This window comes from Chionomys nivalis, chromosome 17 (assembly GCF_950005125.1).
Source record: "Chionomys nivalis chromosome 17, mChiNiv1.1, whole genome shotgun sequence".
NCBI classification, from domain to species: Eukaryota; Metazoa; Chordata; class Mammalia; order Rodentia; family Cricetidae; genus Chionomys; species Chionomys nivalis.
Genome location: NC_080102.1, coordinates 58,113,947 through 58,135,823, shown reverse-complemented (window position 1 = coordinate 58,135,823; position 21,877 = coordinate 58,113,947). Strand labels below are relative to the sequence as shown.

The window sequence follows — 21,877 nt, the reverse complement described above, 5'->3', positions numbered from 1 at the left end:
GATCCCTGAAGCTCCTCGCTGGCAGCCTAGCCAGTCTGTGAGCTCCAGGTTCAGTGAGAGTCCTTGTCTCAAAATGTAAGCTGGGGAGAGAAGAAGAAGACACCCAAAAGATTCCCTCACTTTCACACACGCATGACCACCCATGCACACACACATACACACAAGCTAGGCTGCTGCCACATGTCTGAACTCAAAATACTGAGGAAATGGATGCAAGAAAATCAAGACCAGCCTCATTCCATAGTGAGTTCAAGGCCAGCCTTGACAACATGAAATTCCAAAAAAGAGAAAACAAAACCAAAACCAAAAGAAAAAAAATAAAAAAAGAAAGGAATAAAAAAACTGAAAGGCAGAATAAAGAAGCCCTGTATGGCCGGGTGTTGGTGGTGCATGCTTTATTCCCAGCACTCGGGAGGACGAAGCAGGTGGATCTCTGTGAGTTCAAGACCAGCCTGGTATACAACAACTAGTTCCAGGACAGGCTCCAAAGCTACAGAGAAACCTTACCTTAAAACACCGCGAAGAAGAAGAAGAAGAGGAAGAGGAGGAGGAGAACGAGAAGGGGTAGCAGAAGAGGGACGAGGAAGAGAAGGAGGAGGAGGAGAAGCCCTGTATGTATAAAAGTCATTTACATTTCCCTAAACATTTACATTTCTAATCACTTATTTTATATTCCCTGAAACATTCAAATATACATTATAGACATGGTTCTTCATGACAGGAATATTGTCTGCAGAGCAGTTTATCATCCCAATGGGCACAAAAGCCGCTATTATCCGTAGTTTCTGCTCTGCTGGGGCTCAAACCCAGGGCTGTGGGCATGCAAGACAAGCATTCTGCTGTTGAATTCCACCTCGGGCTTTTGATTTGAGACGGGCTCTTAGGCTGCCATTGAGTTTGTGATCCTCCTTCTTGGGCTTCACGGAGCTGGGGTTATAGGCACGTACACCTGGCTAGTGCTTTCCTGTTGCTCTGAGAGTCCAAGGGATCATCAGGAAAGGCATGAAAAGGTCTTTCTTCCTAGACCTCCTCTCCAAATCACAGAGATCCACCTGCCTCTGCTTCTCCAGTGCTGGGATTAAAGACGTGCATCACCCCCACCCGGCTCTTTCTTTTATGTGGAGACAGAAAAATCTCACAAATTTCAGACTTGTTGAGCTTGCAAATTAGCCAAGGATAACGTCCAATAAATCTCCCTCCGTCCACTTCCCAAGTAGAAGGACCTGAGCGCACACCATCTCACTTAGCAAAAATCTCTCTCTCTTTTCAATTTATAGACGGTAACTGTCAGATTTATTTATTTATTTATTTAGAGACTGAGTCTCACTATGTAGACCTGGCACTCACAGAGAGCTATCTGCTACTGCCTCCTGAATGCTGGGATTAAAGGGATGCAACCACATGCCACACCCTCCTTTTGGATATTTTTTTGAGACTTAATTTTTTAGCGAAGGGTGCCTTAGAACTAAAGATTACCCTGGGGCCTGTGAATTAGCTCAGTGGGTATGGTAGTTTGAAAGAGAAATGTCTTCTATAAATTCATGAATGTAAGTGCTTGGTCCCCAGTTGGTGGTGCAGTTTGTGGAGATTCTGGAACTTGTAGCACAGGAGCCTGATAGGGGAAGTCTGTCACTGTGGGTGGCATAGAGAACTTAAAGCCTTGCCCTCTCTACTTACACATAACTCTCCTCTCTACTTCCTGTGTGTGATGGAGATCTGATTTCTCAGACAACAGGCTCTGTATCAAAACAACCAAAAGCTAGCTCATTTAACAATGACATTTTATTTCCAACATAGAAAACATATATTGTCATGATTGGGGAAGATCAGGGGTTAGCACCAGTAGAATCGATCAAGGTGGCCTTCGTTTCTCCCTAGTGCAGGGCCTTGGCTTCTGAGAGGCGTGTAGTCCCGTGCTGCAGAGAGTTGAGACATCCAGGTGACCCACAGTGCTAACAAAGCTGGGATCACCTTGTCAGCCCACCAACTAAATTCTACTTAACAGTAAGAAGATTCCTCGGGGCTTGGCTTGCTGGGCACTGCCAACCATCTAGCACCAGAGAGGACCACCCAGTGTTCTCAGCAGCAGCATCCTGTCTCATTCTCCTAGGTCTGGCCGGCAGGATGCTCCTGCAGAGGAGGTCAGGTCTTCTACCTGCTTCTTCAACTAACTCTGTGCTGCTTCCTCTTTTCCCTTCTCCTTGTTTGTTTCTTTATAGACAGGCTTCTGTGGGTAGCCCAGGATTCCTGGGACAGCAAGTTCTGCAGTTGTAGATCAAGCTGACGTCACAGAGATCTGCCTGCCTCTGCCTCCCGAGTGCTGGGACTAAAGGTCCACAGCACCCCAGGCTGAGCTTGTGCTCCCTTACACTATTTTGACTTAAGTGTGTGCAGATGCACTCACACACTATATGCTTACACTGTGTACGTGTTCAGCGGTGTCCGTAGACACACACTTGCAGCTCAAGGTATGTGTGTGTAGCACAGGTGTTCGGTGTCAAATGCCAATTCATGGGTGCTGGGCACCTTGTGTTTTAACACAGGCTTTCTCAAGGCCACTGAGGTGGAGATGCATCTGCCTCAAAAGGTGGCACACACCTACAATCTTGGCATTCAAGAGTCAGAAGCGGACAGATCTCTGTGAGTTCAAGGCCAGCCTGATCTAGAGAGGAAGGGACAAACAGAGAAACCCTGTCTCCAAAAGAAAAAAAAAAAAAAACAGAACAAAAATGGAGATTCACCTGTCTCCATCTCCAGGTGCCGGTGTGGCCAGCTTCAGCAAGCCTGCCGTTCCTTTTCCTTGGATTCTGCACATGAACACATACCAAACAAGGTAACTACACACAGTACAGATAGTCACTGTCAGGCTTCTTGTGCTTCTGAATCTCACCCAGGGCATCGATTTCACATTCTTGCTTAGTGCCAATCGTTTCTCATTATGGACAGCGGGGCCAGGAAGAACCAGCAATGTGGTTTATGAAGTTTCTTCAGGGACATCCCCTGGGCAGAACATGTATGACAGCTATTTTCTTCTTTTATTAGGATACTGTAGAAATGGAATGAAGTAAAGAAGGATAAAATCACGTCAGATGGGTACAGAGCAGTGGAAGCCTCCCTCCCCCATCTCTGAGGACACCAAGTCACCCTAGTTTGTGGCAGGAATTGAAGCAGGGACCCCAGGAAACCAGGCTCACTAACATGAAACTGGTACAGAAATGCCACAAGGGGGCAGCCCAACATCAGAGTTTCTGAGGGGTGGCAGGGCCAGCAGCATTCCTGCCTTTCTTATTGGCACAGGTGGGGGTCTCCATGGTCCCCCAAACCTTCCTGTCAATGCCTCCCACAGGGCCAGCAGGGAGTTCTTACCCAACAGCTCCTCAGTGCTGTGCACAAGGATGAACTCAATTGGCTCAGGCCAATTCCAGATATGAGTCACTTGGTATAGCCCTGCACATCTGGATGCTTGATTTTCTTCTCTCTGTCAGAAAGATCTTTTGATTCACGAGGAATATGTGGTTAGAATGGGCTGATATGTCACTGTTTTCTCAGATTGGGGCATTAAGATTTGGGGGTAGGTGCTGTTTGTTTTTAAAATAGAGTGGCATTCCTCCTAGACTGGCCTCCAACCTTCTGTGTTGGAAGATGGCCTTGACTCTCTGATCCTCTTGTGTCTGCCCCCCAATACCGGGATTCGTGGCATGCTCCACCTGGTTTTATTTTATGCTAAAGAAGCCAGGCCCAGAGCCAGTGTGGATGCTAGGCACACTGAGCATTAGTCCTGTCGTTCACTTTTTGTATTTTAGAGAGAGAGCCACCAGAGCCTAGACTACTGTTCCTCATGGAGGCCCGGCTGGCCTTGAATTTATGGCTAGTCTCTAGTCTAAGCCTCAGAGTGCTGGGATTATAGGCATACACCTTCACCCTAACTCTAGCATCTAGTTTTAAGACAAATCCACAAACTCCCTAGAACTGTCTAAATGCAAGGGATTGGAGATTGCCCCAAGGGGTGAGGTGACTAAACCTTCAAGCAGTGGGGGTGAGGCTCCATCTTCCTAGTTTCATTAGTCTGAGGTTGGGACATGGGCTGGTTAGGGCTGGTGACTTCCATTTTGTCGCACGGAGGTGCCTAGGGAGTTACCTGTGGGTGTCTCGAGGGCTTCTGGTCAGAACACACCTTCAACGCTGCCTGGATACACAGGGGAGAGTCTAGGGACTCTGAAATGACACGGGACTGGGACAGCCTCCTCTTCCTCCCTCCCACCCAGACGCAGCTCACTAGCTTCAGAAGAAGAGTGGCGTCCAGCTACCCCCCTTGTGTGTGCAACTTCTAAAGCCTCTCAGTCAGAAAAACAGGTCATCTAGAAAGGCTAAAAGAAAAGAGAGAGAGAGAAAGAAAGCAAGAGAAAAATCAGGATCAATGGGTAAGATCTGCAGTTCCATCAGGAACTAGTCTGAAGCTAGCCTGTCTGAGCTCCAGGTGTGACTCAGTTGGGGTAGCTCTTGCCCACCATGCAGAAACTTGGGTTTCCAGAACCAAACAAACCAGGCTTGGTGTGGAATTCCTGTAATCCCTACATTTGTACGCGGAGACAGAAGGATTAAAAGATCAAGGATATCCACCCCTACATAGATGATTTTAAAAGTAAAACTTCAGAAACCCCCTAAGACAAGTTACATACCTATACTACCTACACTCAGTTGGCTGAGGGCAGGAGGATCGACAGTCCTTGGCAGCCGGGACTACATACAGTAAACTGGAGTCAAAACAAGAGGAGAGAAAAAGAAAGGATTCTTCATTAGAAGGAACCAATAGATATGCCACTGTGGGGTTTAAGAGTCATATGCTTTCGCAAAGAAAAAAGACGACCATGAGTACAAGGTACAAACAGTCAGCACTGAAAGGGAAGAGCCAAGGACGGTGTTGAAGAACTCTACAAAAGGCAAGTGAGTCTTCCTCCCACCTCTGTTGATGATGCCAGCAAGGTGGCTTCTCCAGCCTGAGGGCTGTCGGTAAGAACTCGGCATTGTCACCTCCTGCCATCCAGTTTGCCCTTAACAGTCTTTGAGCCAGAGAGAGGCACACGCCGCCCATTGAGGCTGAGGAAAGAAAGGAAGAAGGCAGAGGCTGGCTAGATCCTTTGCAAAGCGGGAGGCCGGGGCTAGAAGCAGCTTTTCTAGGCTAGGGTGCTAAAGCCCTGAGTTTTGTTTCAACTAACTAACTTCTGTTGTGTGGTTTCTGTGTGAAGCCAAGAACTCCTGATCAGCATGCATCACCTCCCAGGTACTGCAATCAGACATGTGCCACCTTTCCTGGATTGCTTTCTTCGTTTATATTTTTTGGTTTCAAGACAGGGTTTCTCTGTGTAGCCCTGGTTGTCCTGGAACTCACTCTGTAGACCAGGCTGGCAGGGAACTCAGAGATCCACCAAACTTTGCTTCACAAGTGCTGCACCATCACGACCCGGCTCCACCCGGCTGCTAGCTGTTTCTTGAGACAGACCCTCTGTGTGTGAGGCTAGCTTGGTACTCCCTATCTCATGCTGGCCGCGAAGCCTATCATCTTCCTGCCTCAGTCTCCTGAGTGCTGAGATGAAATCTAATCCCCATCATTAATGGCTAAGTAATGTTTAAGGCATGCAGGCAAGGGACAACGCTCAAATATGGAGCTGGTGCCTAGTATGAATGGGCCCTGGATTTGATCACCAGCATTGTATGAAATTGGGCTCGGTAGATGCACTTGGGAGGTAGAAGCAGAAAGATCTGAGTTTAAATACAAACAAAAAAAGATTCTCTAAAACAAAAGAATATGTGAAACCGACTTGTAGTTCCAGAACACAAGAAACTGAGGCTAGACGATGCTCGAACTTAAGAAACCAGCCTGGGCTAGACAGAATGGGGCTGGTTCTCCGGGATGTAAAAAAGGCTGTCTACAGTTCCAGGTTCACAGTGTGGGGTGGGTTCAGTTTCCAGGGTGTGTGTGTGTGAGGGCGGGATACTCCAAGCAGAAAGGGTGGGAGTGACCACTCACCACTGTGGGGCAAGGTCTGGAGGGGCTCGAATAAGCCCCACTTCTGTATCTGGAAATGGCAGCTCCTCCAAGGAGAAATGGGGGGATCCGTGTCTGGAGACATCGCCATAAAATTGGGGACTCGGGGCCGGAGAACAGAGTGGCACCACAGGCCGGGATACCCGCCGTCACCACCACCTGCGCCGAATGCTCGGGACACATTCTGGAATATAGAAGATACCCAGGATGGTTCTAATTAGGAAGACAGCTGGAGTGATGGACCACCACACCAGTCGCAGTCTTCTCTGGGTCTCTTGCTGTCATAGGTTGACAAAGTCTAGGCAGAAAAAACACCAGATGAGATTTTAACAATGTGACTGTGGCATGGATGAGGCAGCTTTCCAGAAGCACACCCCCCCCCAACCTCCAAAAGAAGTGGAAAAGCCTGCTAACCTTTACAAGGCTGAGAAAAACAGAAGCCTTCTTAAAGAATTTCACTGGCCAGTGCAGACTCAGGCAGACTCAGGCAGGCTGGAGGCAGGAGGCACAGCAGGCTGCTGACCCCTCATTAAGTTTTCGAGGTTCACTCTAAGCTGACACCTACCAGTCCCTCAGGGTGTGGCACATGGTGTAAATGCAGGAGCCAGTGGTCATTGGTGAGAATGGTGGCCTTGAAGGAGCAAGCAGGCAGAGGCAGGAGGTGAGTAGCTGGAAGGCAGAATTGGTGGAGAGGGGCACTCTGCTGCCCTGGGGTCACTCACTCCCCAGCTCAGATTTTCCCAAGCTTTGGGTCTGAGGACTCAAGCAATGGAACTTGCTGGGATGACTTGTGGGGATTCCCTCTAAAGGTTCTTGCAGGAGCCTTCCTTTAGAGGAGTCAGTCCTACTGGGCTGCTTGCAGGACACATTCTCAACGTGGCAACCCAACTTAGGGCAGGCTGACTAGGAATACTCTCCTTGGGGGAGAGAAGTCTCACCCCATGGAGAAGACTGTGTTCTCTGCCAAGAAACAGGGGGCAAAGGACAGTCACTACCCAGAGCACCACTTCTGATGTTTCCGCAGGCAGGGGGAGAGGGCAAGGCGCTATTGTTCCACAAGACAGCCTAGGGCACCTTTGCACCTCAGCCCTAGACACTTAGCTAGACCCTGTGGGAAGCCTACCCTTCCTGCCTGGGATTGTACCTGGAGAGATAGATGTTCTCTGGGGTGGACAGCTCTTCCTCTGCAGGTGGGGGCTCTGGCCAGATGGTGTCCTGGGCATCTAACATGGGTCCCCAAAGGGGCTGTCTGAATCTCATCCAGACCCATCCCCAACCCGTGGCTCAGAAGCCACGGAGCTGGGGCTTGACCTCTTCCGGGCTTCAAAGAGAAAGGCACAGGAAGGAGACTCTTAGTGACTTCAAAACACACAAGACTTAGTGCACTGCCCTCAGCGCCCAAGTGCCCGACTGGTCCTCCAAGGAATCTTTGCCTCCTTTGGCCTTGCCCCCACCTCTCCCTGCTTGGCTCAGCATCTCTTCTCTCCCCCTGTTGCTCAACAAGCCTGAGGTCACATTTCAGGGGACACCTGGTCTTTCTGAAGTGACAGGTTGTTAAGCTCACAGTGTGCTACGAGTGGACACAGGCATCATTTATCACAAAGGACAGGAGGAAAAGTACAAATCAGATGAAGTGAGAAAGGTGCTCACCTGGTTCTGTGGGTGCCTCTAGGATCTGCTGAGTGTGGAGCCTGGTTCTCATGGGAGGCATGATTTCTCTCTGCAGGAGGCAGGCAGCAACATAGGTGTCGGAAAGCATTGACAATGGTTTTCTTGAGCCTCTTCCAGCGGTGACGCCTCTGGTGTCGGGAGGAAGCTGTGCCGGCATCCTGGGGCTGATCATGGCTGATGGCCTCTTCCTGTAAGGTGGTCACTTCTTCTTGCAGTGTTTCCCCAAGGGAGGACTCTTTGGGGGTTACACGCAGAGCCGTCCCCAGCAAGCTCCAGAGTTTCTCTGTGTCGTTTGCAGCCTCATTGTGGTCTGTCCCAAGAGGGTGGTAAAGAGAACATGATGGCTGGGACCTTGCCCTCAGGCTCCCACACAACCCGATCTTTGACTGCAAGAAACTTTTGCTGCTGTCCAGGCTGCAGCTCATGAGGGAAGCAGCCACAGGACAGCGCAGGTGGGACAGGTGGGCAAGGTGGATCCTCCTAGGCTGGCAGCACAGGGCGGCAGGCACGCTATGCCTTCTGCCACCCTGCCTGGAATTCTCATCTTCTTTCTCCTGGGGCTCAGATGGCACGATGTAGGTTAAGGGAGTAGGCTCAGCAGCTCTCCCGAGAGTCCCAGAAAAGATGTGAAGATCAGCCAGGCTGAGGACAAGGCCTGGCTCCATGGGTTTTGTGGGTTTCACCCGGTGATGGCAGCAGTCTCCCCTGGGTGCCTGGTGTTGCAGACTCAGGTATGTGGCCATCACCTGATTAAATTTTTGGTCTTCTGGACACTCAATCATTTCTTCACGTTGGTACCCCATGCCTGCCATGGTGCCGACAATGCTAGGGCTCGGGGTGCCTGGGAGACTCTGGATGGATGCCCGTGCCTGGCTGTCCCTGATCATGGGGCGCGTCAGGATCTGACTGATGGTGGGCCTCCTGTTGGGGCTGATCATGAAGATTTCCACGATGACGTTGAAAATATCAAGTGGGACATGATGAGGAACGCTGAAGTTTGCAGCCAAAATTTGCTGCTTCAAGCCCCTAGAAGAGCTGGCTTGGAACGGAAGGTGCCTGGCCACCATGTAGTAGAGGAGCACGCCTAAGTTCCACACATCGCTGGCATAGCCATCGTATGGCTCCACTCCGAAGAGTTCCGGGGCACAGTAGGCCAGAGTGCCGCAGAAAGTCTTTAGTTTTGTCCCAGGGACAACTCTGACTGCCAGGCCAAAATCACAGAGCTTGGCATTCCCAGAGGCGTCGATCAAGATGTTATTTGGCTTAATGTCCCTGTGGACGATACAGTTGTCGTGGCAGTACTTCACTGCCTGTACTACCTGTGCAAACAGCCTTCGAGCCTCGCACTCCTGTAAGCCTCCCGGTTTGCGAATCTGACGCAACAGGTCCCCCTTTGAGGCGTAATCCATTATGAGATACGTCATCTCCCGTGTCTGCACCTCCTGAAAGAACTTGATTATGTGCGGATGAACGAGGGATCTCATTATATCAACCTCATTGTTGTTCCGGGCAGAGTTCCCCTTCCCATTTGCCAGAATCTTCACAGCCACGTAGCTGACAGTGGGCACGTGAAAGGCCAGTTTGACTGTGGCAAAGGCTCCTCGTCCCAGAGTTGTCATCATTTGATAGACATTGCCAAATGTGTCCTCGTCACAGTAGAAGGTCTCTCTGCCCTGCTCCATCGCCAGGTTCTCGTTGAAACAAACGGGAACTTTAAACAGTTTAAATCACACCAATGAGAATGTTTATCACTATGAATTCCTACATTCCAAAGAGGAAAAGAGTTACAGATACTTCAGGCAACCTAACCAGCTACCTCAGTGCTCAGGAAGGGAAGGAAGTACCCAGAAACTGAGAGAATAAAACAAAGGGTCGCAGAACCTACGAGCCACTGATTGGGAAGGAGAATCATCCTCTTACTTGAGCTGAATGCTCATTGAGAGAGAAGATACTAATAAAATCATATGCATGAGAATTTGATGAGACAACAGAAACCCCCAAAACCCAGAGTGTCTTGGTGGGGAGATGACTCGGGAGATCAGAAGGTTTGCTATTCCGGCAGAGGACCTGCGTTTGGTTCTCAGGACACAGGTCAGGTGGATCACTGACTCCAGTTCTAGGAGATCCCATACCTGTGACCACCGAGGGCATCCAAACACATGCGTGGATGATTGCAAGGGCAAACACAGACACACACAAACACGAGCACACACACACATACACACTTGAGGTCACCTACATGTACACGCACATGTACCATATATAATTTTAAATAGTGATATAAGTCTTTTTGATTAATTATATTTCTATGACCTGGAAGGAAATAAGAGGGCAACTATCCCTTAGGTGCGGCACTTGAGGAAGTTAAGATGTAATGGGATTGCTGCGAGACAGACCTAGGTCTTCTGCGCGAAGAGTACATGCTCCTAACTGCTGGGCCGTCTCTCCAGGCTAACCCAACCATCCCCAAAGAAATCTGTTTTTGAAAACCCTGAGAGTCCTTCTCATGGACTGGAAAATGTGGATGGAATTGAGAAACTTCTTGATATAAATTCAACAAAGAAGATATGATAAAGAACAAGATTGAAATATTTATGAGGAAAGAATCTGCATAGGCAAGCCCAGGAGCAGGCAAAACTACTGATGAATCCTTCCAATCTCTTGAAAACAAATGTCAGTGCTCCTCAATACTCCACAAAATAGAAAGGTATTTAGCAGTTCCAAACTCATTCATGCCCAAACCAGGAAAACACAATGAAGAAAAATAGAGGCTATTTCCATGATGAACACAGATGTAAAAGTGCTTAATAATACTACTTAATACTTTTCACCAAATTCACATAAGTCAGGCCATACTTCATGGTTAAAATATGCTCACACGGATCCTTGCAAGGATAGCTCTACATATTCAGCCTGACAACACAACACTGAAACAGAATTAAGGGCAAGAGTGCCACAGTCTTACAGAAGGACGGCCATAGAGAAGGATGAAACTGTGGGGCTCTCAAGAACATGGTTGTCACTGGAGAAGATCGCTCTACATGGGAAAAGCCAGTCCTTCAAATGTGTCACTTTTCTTCTCTCATATGTGGAACTTGGGAGCAGGAGGAGGTCCTCAACACAAGAGGGGGTCCTAGGAATGTGGAAGAGGTCGTGTGAGTAGAAAGCATAGCAGCATGGGTTAATCATATGATCCAGTGCTCAGAATGCATTAGAGATGTTCCTGCGATTGCCACGACTAAATTGTTCCTATGATATGGTACGCCATAACAAGGAAAGGCTTGAAATGAGAAAAGAGAGATGGACCAAGGAACACATAACAAAAGTAAATGAAGAAGTAAAACTAAAGACAGAGGTTCTGGAGAGAGGAGTTAGTGTTTCCCAGTACTTCCTGCTTTTTGAGAACCCTGGTTCGAGGCTCAACACACATGGTGCTCGCAATCACTTGTTACTCGAGTCCTAGCTAATCTGTCTTCTTCTTGTGACCTCCACAGGTGTGAGGCTCATGGTACACACAGAGACATGAAAACAAAATACTCATACACATAAAATAATAATATTAAAAATTATACCCCAAGAAGCACAACTTAAAAATAAAAACTACCGGGCTGTGGTGGCATTTGCCCTTAATCCCAACACTCAGAAGGTAAAACAGGTAATCTTTTAGTTTGAGGCCAGCAATATCTAAAGATGAGTTCAAGGAAAGCCAGAGCTACACAGAGAATTTCTGTCTTGAATTCTCCTCCCATACATCCAGAAAATAAACAGAGTAAAAACAAAACCAAAAAACAAAAAAACAAAAAAAAAACACGAAAAAGTAAGCTCATAAATCAAGCCAGAAAATGAATAAGTACACAGAAAACAACAACAATCAAAGGCAACGAAGCTGGAGGGACACTCACTATGTTGGAGTCCAGCAGCTCTTGAAAGTCCAAGCAGTCTCTTTCACCAGCACAGAGCTCCAACCATTTCCACCTCACGAACCCGCTTGTACTGTAAGGAGAGGAGGCAGCCTCAGCCAGAGCTGTGAGGGCACAGGGGTCTGTCATTGTGAGGTCAGAGCAAGAAAAGGACAAATGGTGGCTTTTCACAGCTCACTGGTTTTCTTCCCATTCTGTCACCAATACAGGAAGGCTGAGGGAAGAAATGAGAACACGAAGGGACTTGGAAGGGGTGGGCAGGAGGCAGGAGGTTAGGGGAATGTGGCTTTTTCCATCTCTCCTCCCGAAGAAGCAGCTTCTGCCTTGCTCCATTCTCCCCACTACTCCTCTTCCCCTTCTGTTTCTGTCTCTCTCTGCCTCTCTGCTCTTCTCCTCATTCCCCTTCCCTCCATAACCACTAAATAAATATCCAACCTCACTCTGCAAGGCGTGCCTATCCATCTGTCTCAACAAGCTGAAATAAGAAAAGAAAAGAAAAACAAAGAAACTCAGGGAGTGGAGTGAGCAACTAGTTGATAAGAATTAGCGAAGGGAGAACAAAGTAGCCAGCAATGTAGGTAGAGAGGGATGCAGGAAGGTGTAGGAAGGCACTTAGCAATTCGGGGTCTTTTTAGTTTGGGATGAGTGAAAAATGCTTCTCTTGCTGGGTCTCTGTCCAAATAGGAAAGTAGATTGGTTGCTTCTTGGCCTCGCTGAGCTAACAGGTTATCACCCCAACATCTGATTCCCAAGTCTTTATTGGTAAATAGAACTAAAGAGGCTTAGTTAAAACTTACGTTTGGTGACTGTGGCCAAGCTGGTACCAGCGGGACCAGAAATCCCACGAGGCCTCAGCCTGTGTGGTGAGGTGTTGACTGTCAGGCCCTGGGGAGAAGATAGTAATTAAAATACAGGTAGATTCAGGTTAGGCCATGAAACTGACAGAAAAACAAGAAAAGACTCATAAAGGTGAGCTCTTGGCTTCTTTTTTATTGGTTTGTCAGGACGGGATTCTCTGTTTAAACAATCATGACTGTCCTGGAACTTGCTCTGTAGACCAGGCTGGCCTCAAAGTCACAGAGGTTCAGCTGCCTCTGCCTACCGATTGCTGGGATTAAAGGCATGCACCACTGTGGCCCGGCACATGGCAATTGTTAAAGCTAGGAAAGTTGAGGCAGGAGGACCAGCAGTTCAGGTCATCTTTGGCTACACAGTGGTCTTGAGGCCAGCCTGTGCTACAGGAGACCCTCTCTCACCAAATCAAAAAGCAAAAGCAAACAGAAGAGCAAGGACTGCTTTTGTCTTGTACATGAATGAGGTTCCCAGTATTTCAAAAGTAACTTGGCTGTAGGGACATAGCCCCACCCATTGGGGGCGTGTTCGCCTCGGGCTAATGTTTACGGATAAATAAATCTGCCGGGCGGGAGCCCAGCAGCCCTTTTCTTTTGCTCCGCTTTTCCAGTGCTCCGCTGGAACCTGTGGTCCTGTAAGTCTATTTCCTTATTAAAGCTGTATATATCTATATAATCTGTCTGCATTCATTTGCGCCACCACATTTTGGTGTCCCAACGTCGGGCTATTTTGCCCCCGACCTGGCACAGGGGGGGCGCAAGCTCCACCTTTCCCAGCTAGTTGCCTGAGCTCAGGAAGGCGATTTACAGTGTGCTCCCTGCTCGCTTTCCCTTCCCCCACTCCAGGCCACTACAGTCGCAGAGCAGCGACCCCCCACAGAGCAGTTAATAGCTCCCTGCTTCTTCCAAACCCTCACTGCCTGATTTAAGGGAAGCACCTGCGGTTTTGAAGCAAAAGCCGCCAACCCCTTCCCTTAACAGGCAGTACAATAATTTTTGTTTTGAGTTCATTGTTTCAGACCGGCTCTGGCTTAGACCACGTGGACTCAGGTGCATTTCTTTAGCCACCACTGGCAGGAAAACTTCATTACAGGTACATAATTTTCTTTTATAAATAAGAAAAATGTCTGAAAACATTACCATTCAAGACTTTAACAGCCTTTTCAGTTGTACCATGTGGGAGATTTTACAAGAAGTGTCTGTCAGCCCACAGATATGGATCTTTCTGGGATTCGTAGTTTTCCTTGGTACTGTATGGTATGATAATAGAAAGATGATAAAGTCTTTACGAGATGAGGTTGAACGCTTAAAAACAATTGAGAATGACAACAATCTTCTCAAAAATCAGTTTGAAGTTCTCCAGGCAGAGAACAGATCTTTGTTTAACACAACTCGACAAACTGAAAAAAATTTAGAAGAGGTACAGGCTGATGTTAAGGAGAAATTCATTACTATGGAAGAAGGAACAGCTGATTTGAGTCATAAGCTTCAGTCCCTTTCGGTAGGAACTGAAACATTAACGGCTGATATTAAGGAGAAATTCATTACTATGGAAGAGGGAACAGCTGATTTGAGTCATAAGCTTCAGTCCCTTTCAGTAGGAACTGAAACATTAATGGCTGATATTAAGGAGAAATTCATTACTATGGAAGAAGGAACAGCTGATTTGGATCGTAAGCTTCAGTCCCTTTCAGTAGGAACTGAAACATTAACTGAGAGAATCAAAACTGCTGAATGTGACAATCGGATTTTGTCTAAAGCTTATGACAGATTGACAGAAAGATTATCTATACAAGAAGGCACGATATATGCTATAAAAATTATGTCCAAAGATGAGACGTTATCTCTAATGGACAAACTTCATACTTTAGAATCCTCAATGAAGGCTTTAGAACATAATTCTGGACAGGAGATTCAGACATTAAAGAAGGCAATGGTGAATAGAATTGAAAAGATTGAGGAATTTCTAAATTCTGAGGAAGAAGAGCAAGAGGTAGAAAGGCAAATTTTAACTAAATCTGTGGGTAAATCCCTCCGGGACAATTCCCACAAAGCTCTACCTACAGTTCTACCTGCCTTTCCAGTTGTAACAACAGAGAAAGTAGTTGGTTCCAGAAACCCTAGGGTCATCAAGGAAGATACATGGGAACCTGTCCGTATGAATGATCTCAAAGAAATTAAACAGGCTGTAATGACTTTTGGAATGAATGCCTCTTTTGTTAAAGAGATGCTAAGATCTTGGGCCACAACGAATAAGGTCACGCCCTCAGACTGGTTTCAACTGAGCTCTGCTGTCCTTGAGAGTGGAATGCAATTGAAATGGAAATGCTTATTCAGGCAAGAGGCTAGACTTTTAGAACAGCAGGAAAGAGCAAAGGGAATTGAGATTTCCATAGATCAAATTTTGGGAGAGGGGCTATTTTCTGAGCCTCAGGAACAAGCTAATTTGGATGAAAACATACTCTCCGTGTGTACTACAGCAGCCTTAAGGGCTTGGGACAGGGTGCAATACCCAGGACAGAGGATGGAATCATTTGTCAGAGTTAAACAGGGTCAGAGAGAACCCTTTACTGACTTTTTACAAAGAATAACTAAAGCTGTACAAATAGGGATATCTGACCCAGAAGCAAGACGTATAATGATCGAGACTTTGGCTTATGAAAATGCAAATGTGGAATGCAAAAGGATTTTGGGACCTTTAAAGCTCAGATCAGCGCCATTAGAAGAATGGGTCTTGCATACACTAGATGTTGATACATTTGACTATGGCACTGAAGCATGGGTAGAAGAAGCAATTTCCAATGGTAAAAGGAGACATCAGAATACCAAATGTTTTAATTGTGGCAAAATGGGTCATATGAAAAGGAATTGTAGACAACAGATTTTCAGAAATAATAATAATGCATCTTCTAGAAATAACAGAAATAGGAGGACTCAGCCTTCAGGTTTATGTAGAAGATGTGGAAAGGGCAGACACTGGACGAATGAGTGCAGTCTACAAGAGATAGACAAGGCAACCTGATACAGACAGGAAACGCGAGAGGGGGGGCCTCACAGGCCCCCATGGCAAACATGGTTAAGTCATTTCCAGTTACCTCAGAGAACGTGACTCGTCAGGACAATTAGAAAGCCCCATGCCTACTGTTACAAGCAATAATGATCAGAAAGATGAGTTCCGTGTGTTTTGGCAAACTTCTATAAATGACCAAAGACCAAAGCTGAGAGTGTGTGTAAATGGCATTTTTATTACTGGCCTGCTGGACACAGGTGCGGATGTAAGTATCATTACCCCAGAATCTTGGCATCCATATTGGCCTCTTCAGAATGTAAATGTTCAGCTCCTGGGAATTGGAACTCTATCTCGAGTAAGGCAGAGCACGAGATGGGTTGAATGTATAGGACCAGAGGGACAAATAGGAAAATTAAGGCCATATGTAGCCAATATTGCAATGAATTTATGGGGTCGTGACCTATTACAACAATGGAATACCCAAATTAACATTCCTGCTACTTCTAGAGCCTATATTTCTGGGGATAATATTAAAAGATATTACAAACGGAGAAAACCGGCCATTCGGGCTGTACAAGAACAAGCAATTGATGTCCCTTCAGAGATACCAACAGCCTTGCCTTTAAAATGGTTGACTGAGAAACCAATATGGACAAAGCAATGGCCTTTAGCTGAGGAAAAGTTACAGGCTTTAGAACAGTTGGTACAAGAGCAATTAGATGCTGGACATATAGAAGAATCTACCAGCCCTTGGAATTCTCCTGTATTTGTGGTTAAGAAAAAATCAGGTAAATGGAGAATGGTGACAGATCTCAGGGCTATCAACAAGGTTATTCAACCTATGGGCCCTCTGCAATCTGGAATTCCTTTGCCCTCTTTATTGTCAAAAGGATGGCCTCTCATAGTTATTGATTTAAAGGATTGTTTTTTCACTATACCTTTACAAAAAGAAGATAGAGAAAAATTTGCCTTCACAGTGCCTACTTATAATAATTCTCAACCTTCGAGGAGGTACCACTGGGCCGTCCTCCCCCAGGGTATGTTAAATAGCCCCTCCCTGTGCCAATATTTTGTGAATCAACCATTGCAAATAATACGCAAGAAATTTCCCAAATCGATAGTATATCATTACATGGACGACATTTTGTTATCCGATTCAAACATGGATACCTTGAGCAGACTGTTTGAAGAAATAAAAATACTTTTACCAAAATGGGGATTGTAAATTGCTCCTGAAAAGATTCAGAAGGGAGATTCTGTTAATTATTTAGGTTATAAAATAGGTTTACAAAAAATTAAGACACAAAAGGCACAAATTCGGAGAGATCACCTACGGACTCTTAATGACTTTCAAAGACTATTAGGGGACATTTCCAGTCTACGGCCAGCTATTGGGATAACACCTGATCTAATAATTCATTTGAACAAAACCTTGGATGGTGACAAAGATTTAAACAGTCCCAGAGAATTAACAGCTGAAGCAGAAAAGGAACTGACGATGATTGAGGAAAAATTACAACAGGCACATGTGGATAGGGTAAATCCAGAGCTCGACTGTATTCTCGTCATACTACCATCAAAAATTTCCCCTACAGGAATTTTAATGCAGAGAGATGATATTATCTTGGAATGGATCTTTTTACCACATAAACCAAGTAAGAAACTGAAAACTTATGTAGAAAAAGTCTCTGAGTTAATTATAAAAGGCAAGTTGAGACTTCGTCAACTAGCAGGCATAGACCCAGCAGAAATTATAGTGCCTTTCACTGCTGATGAACTAAAGAAATTATGGGAAGATAATGAACCATGGCAAAGAGCTTGTGCTAATTTCTTGGGAGACATTAATAACAACTATCCAAAAAGCAAGAGGCTTAACTTCATAAAGAGAACTTCTTGGATCCTTCCTCGAATCGTCCGTGATACTCCAATAACTGGAGCCCGTACGTTCTATACTGATGCCAATAAATCAGGGAAGGCAGGTTACAAATCAGAAGACTTGGGTAAGGTGGAACAAAGTCCTTATGATTCTGTCCAGAAGGCAGAATTATATGCCATTCTTATGGTGCTAAGGGATTTTAAAGAACCTATTAATATAGTTACTGATTCACAATATGCAGAAAGAGTTATTTTACATATTGAAACTGCTGAATTTATACCTGATGATACAGAACTAACCTCTTTGTTTATCCAGGTGCAAGATTTGATTAGGAACAGGCTTTGCCCTATGTACATAACACACATCCGATCCCATACGGGTCTGCCAGGTCCTCTAGCACAAGGTAATGCAGAAATTGATCAATTATTGATTGGTAGTGTGCTACAAGCCTCTGAATTTCATAAAAAACATCATGTTAATAGCAAAGGTTTGAAGAAAGAGTTTTCTATTACATGGCAACAAGCTAGGGAGATTGTAAAGAAATGCCCTACTTGCTCTTTCTATAACCAAACGCCACTGCCTGCAGGGGCTAATCCAAAGGGCACCCAAAGGAATGAAATCTGGCAGATGGATGTGTTCCACTTTGCAGAATTTGGCAAATTAAAATATGTTCATCACACCATTGACACGTATTCAGGCTTTCAGTGGGCAACGGCTTTAAGTTCAGAAAAAGCTGATTCAGTTATCACTCATTTATTAGAAGTCATGGCTATCATGGGTATACCTACACAAATAAAGACAGATAATGGTCCTGCTTATGTCTCTAGGAAAATGAAACGGTTTTTTGATTATTACAATATCAAGCATGTTACAAGTATACCATACAATCCTACAGGTCAAGCAGTCATAGAAAGATCAAATCGAACTATAAAGGATATGTTGAACAAACAGAAAGGGGTGGAAAACACCCCCAGAAATAGGTTACATAATGCTTTGTTAACCTTGAATTTCCTCAACGCTAATGAGAAGGGAACATCGGCTGCAGAAAGACATTGGATAATGGAAAAGTCTACTGAACTAAATCAACCAGTTTATTTCAAGGATGTGCTGACCTCACAATGGAAGCCAGGAGATGTGCTGCGTTGGGGAAGGGGATTTGCTCTTGTCTCCACAGGTGAGGAAAAATTGTGGATTCCATCAAAATTGATAAAGGTTCGTTTTGATGAAGAGAAGCCAGTTGGGAAAGATAAATAACAATTCAATCACATGGATGGCAATCATACTGATGGTAAGTAATACAGATAGGTTGGGGGCAGGGTTCTCTTCTTATCTCCACAGGAAAATACCCATCTTCAAAGAATTTAAGGTACCCCTAATATTTAATTACTGATGGAGGGACTTGTTCTGTAAGTATTAATTTATATATATATATATATATATATATATATATATATATCTTAAACTTTCTTTGCTTTTACTCATATCTGTGTCTTTCTTTATATGTCAGTATATGTCCTTGTTGTTAATGTTTAAATTTCCCATAACAAGCAACAAATTTTCCTACAGTAATCTTTGAAGTTTCCAGGATGAAGATGGGGCCCCACGACATCAACTCCATCTGGTTTTTATGACGTCATGAATTTTTTTTTAAAGCGCTAATATTAGACCTGTTTTTTGGTACCAACTACAAGAGACAATTTCGAATGGTGAACATTTTTGACAACACTCTGGTCGGACCTTCTCAAAACGCTCTGAGACTAGTTACAATTTTCTTAGGTCAAAGGTTAATTTGGGAATTTTACCATCATTTGCTTTCACAGGACCCCCTAAGAAGAACGTCGCCCCCATGTCAGCTAGAAGCAATCTTAGAGGACGACATCCCCTCTCCCAACAGAGTTTGCCCTCAGGGTTGGGGACATCTTTTAGTGGTTGGTTTAGGGTTGAGGGGATGGGGTGATATTTTTTTTGAAAAAAAAAAGAAGAAGAAGAGGAAGAAGAAGGGGGTAACTGGTTTTTTGGGATGATTGGTATTTGTGAATTACTGTTTATAGAAAATTGTACTGGTACTGTTTCTTGTATATTGATATGTTGAATATTGAATTTGAGTGTTCCTACCTCTATTTTTGTATGAGTATGCTTATAACTTTGTCTATATTGTATTGATACATCTACCATATTACATTGTACATTTCTACCTCTGATACTATGACATTGTTTACAGTTGAAGATCATTGTCTTCATATATTGCACAGTTGTTTATTCTTTTAGTATTCAAAGTTAGATAGGTATTGAGAATTATATGTTTGTCATATTCATTTTTAAGTTAATCAGGTCTTTTAGTTACATAGAGATTATATTTAGTATAGATAGTATGATCTTCAGCCTCTTCGAAGAGCTGTAGAAAATGGCCTTTAATCTAACCTAAAATTTCTGTGCCAAAGAGACACAATTACTCCTGGCAACACCACTCTACTCCCGAGAGAACGTTGAGCACCAAAGACACTCCACTGGGAGCTTGTCTTCTTGGCAGAACTGGCCTTTGGGTTAAGAAATGCCCATACCTCAACTTCTGACAAAGATACAGAATATCCTTAAGTGGATGAAACAGGATTGTCTTATCTTGCCAAGACAGGGTAGGATAGTCCTAAGAAAGTTCCTTGCCTTTAATAATGGTATGCCAGTTATGTTAGGCCTTAGCCAAAGTTGGTTGACTCAACATTGCAAACGAGACTTTGGGTGATTGCCCAGGTAGTCAGTTGTCTCTGTCAATTGTTGCACATTTTGGATATCTCTCGATTGTTAAGTAATATTTATTCCCTTCTCAGATCTTTGACGGAGTTGAAGATTATATAATTGTAGTTACTCTCTATGTTATTTAGACTCCTTGAGATAGAATGTTTAGCAAAAGTTTTGTTCTCAATATTGTTTGTTATATTTATTATTTGTTATTATTGTATATAGTTGTATTTGGTTTGGTTCTATCTTATTTAGACAAAAGGGGAAGATGTAGCAAAATAGCCCCACCCATTGGGGGCGTGTTCGCCTCGGGCTAATGTTTACGGATAAATCTGCCAGGCGTGAGCCCAGCAGCCCTTTTCTTTTGCTCTGCTTTTCCAGTGCTCCGCGGGAACCTGTGGTCCTGTAAGTCTATTTCCTTATTAAAGCTGTATATATCTATATAATCTGTCTGCATTCATTTGCGCCACCACACTTGCCTGTGAGACACAGAGCATGGACACAAGTGTGTCCATGAGTGTGACATCAACACCTGAGGCGGAAGGGCAGAGATCAGCCTTTTTGTGTTCTTGAAGCTATGCTGCCTTCACCTCGCCTAAGTAGTCAACAGATTTACCCTTTAAATGGACCTCACAGGACCCGCCAAGAACCAGCTATGGGGCATAAGCCAAAGAAACTGGATGGAAGATAACGAGATTTCAAGCAGGATGTTTGTTTTGTCAATAGACATTCACCCTCCTAAGGCATCGCATGTGCACACATTACACACTTAGTTACTGGCTAGCAGCTCTCTGTAAGGTCGAGGCCAGCCTGGTTTACAAACCAAATTCCATAACAGCCAGAGCCACACTGAGAGGATCCCTGTCTGGAAAAATAAAAGATGAGATGAAAGAATTTTCCTCTAGCCCAGGCTTGTGATAATCAGATAAAGACAGACCTTGTCAACAAAATGTCCCCTTGTTTCTTCCAAAAGGACAGGTATTTGGGGTGGGTCTCTGGAGTGCTGGGCAGAACATCCCAGCACTAGGTAGTTTTGTTCTAGAACGTGTTCCTTGAGGTCTCTGGCAAGCAGAAGTGATCCTTTGCTTCCAAATGATTATTGCCCCCACCCCTGTGCCTGATAACACACGAGCTTTAGTACTGCAATCGCCCTCCCACCTGATAGAAAATGAAAACGTCCCACAAAAGGCCATTTTCAGGCACACAAAGGACAGAAGATGATGGAGGGATCTGGTGTGCTATGTCCCACCAAGGAAACTTCCTCTCTTCTTCAAAGAACAGCTTCTTTTTAGACTTTCACTTTTTCTGTTCTTGAATCCTTTTCAGCTGCCCTGTTCCATCACTAGCATCACAAAATGGTATCTACCTCTTACCTCTGGCCCCCTCCATCCCTGACTTTGAACTGCCAGGAAGATCCTAAGATAACCACTTTGGAGGAGGCTTTAAGCTAGAGCACAGGCAGACATCCATTGGTGCCCTTCCTTAGGACACCATCCAGTGTGCCTGTCAGTCCTCTGGACAGGAGTCCACATGACTTGGCCTGGACTCAGAAAGTACCTAACTGAGTTAATAAGTGAGAACACCAAGGGACTTGGAAAGGGTGGGCGGGAGGCAGTGAGATCAGAAGAATGTGGTCAAAGCTTTCCATGTGCGTGTAGGTAAATGTCACTGTGAGAATACTCATGTTGTAGAGTCAATGTAAACAAATGTTTTAAAATGGTGAACGAAGGAATGACCCAGAGAAAATATTAAAACTAAAGGTTAAAA

At 45.0% G+C, this 21,877-nt stretch overlaps 1 protein-coding gene across 1 annotated transcript; it reads right to left on the bottom strand.

Annotated features, from left to right (window-relative positions):
- Positions 1–7,692: 7,692 nt before the first annotated feature.
- Positions 7,693–9,399, bottom strand: LOC130888436 (sperm motility kinase X-like). The gene has a single exon (XM_057791323.1). The coding sequence runs from the start codon at positions 9,397–9,399 to the stop codon at positions 7,693–7,695; it is 1,707 nt and encodes a 568-aa protein (XP_057647306.1).
- Positions 9,400–21,877: the final 12,478 nt, after the last annotated feature.

What these genes read in the sequence shown, in the direction of transcription:
- LOC130888436 (XM_057791323.1), bottom strand. Translation starts at nt 9,399, where the DNA reads ATGGAGCAGGGCAGAGAGACCTTCTACTGTGACGAGGACACATTTGGC.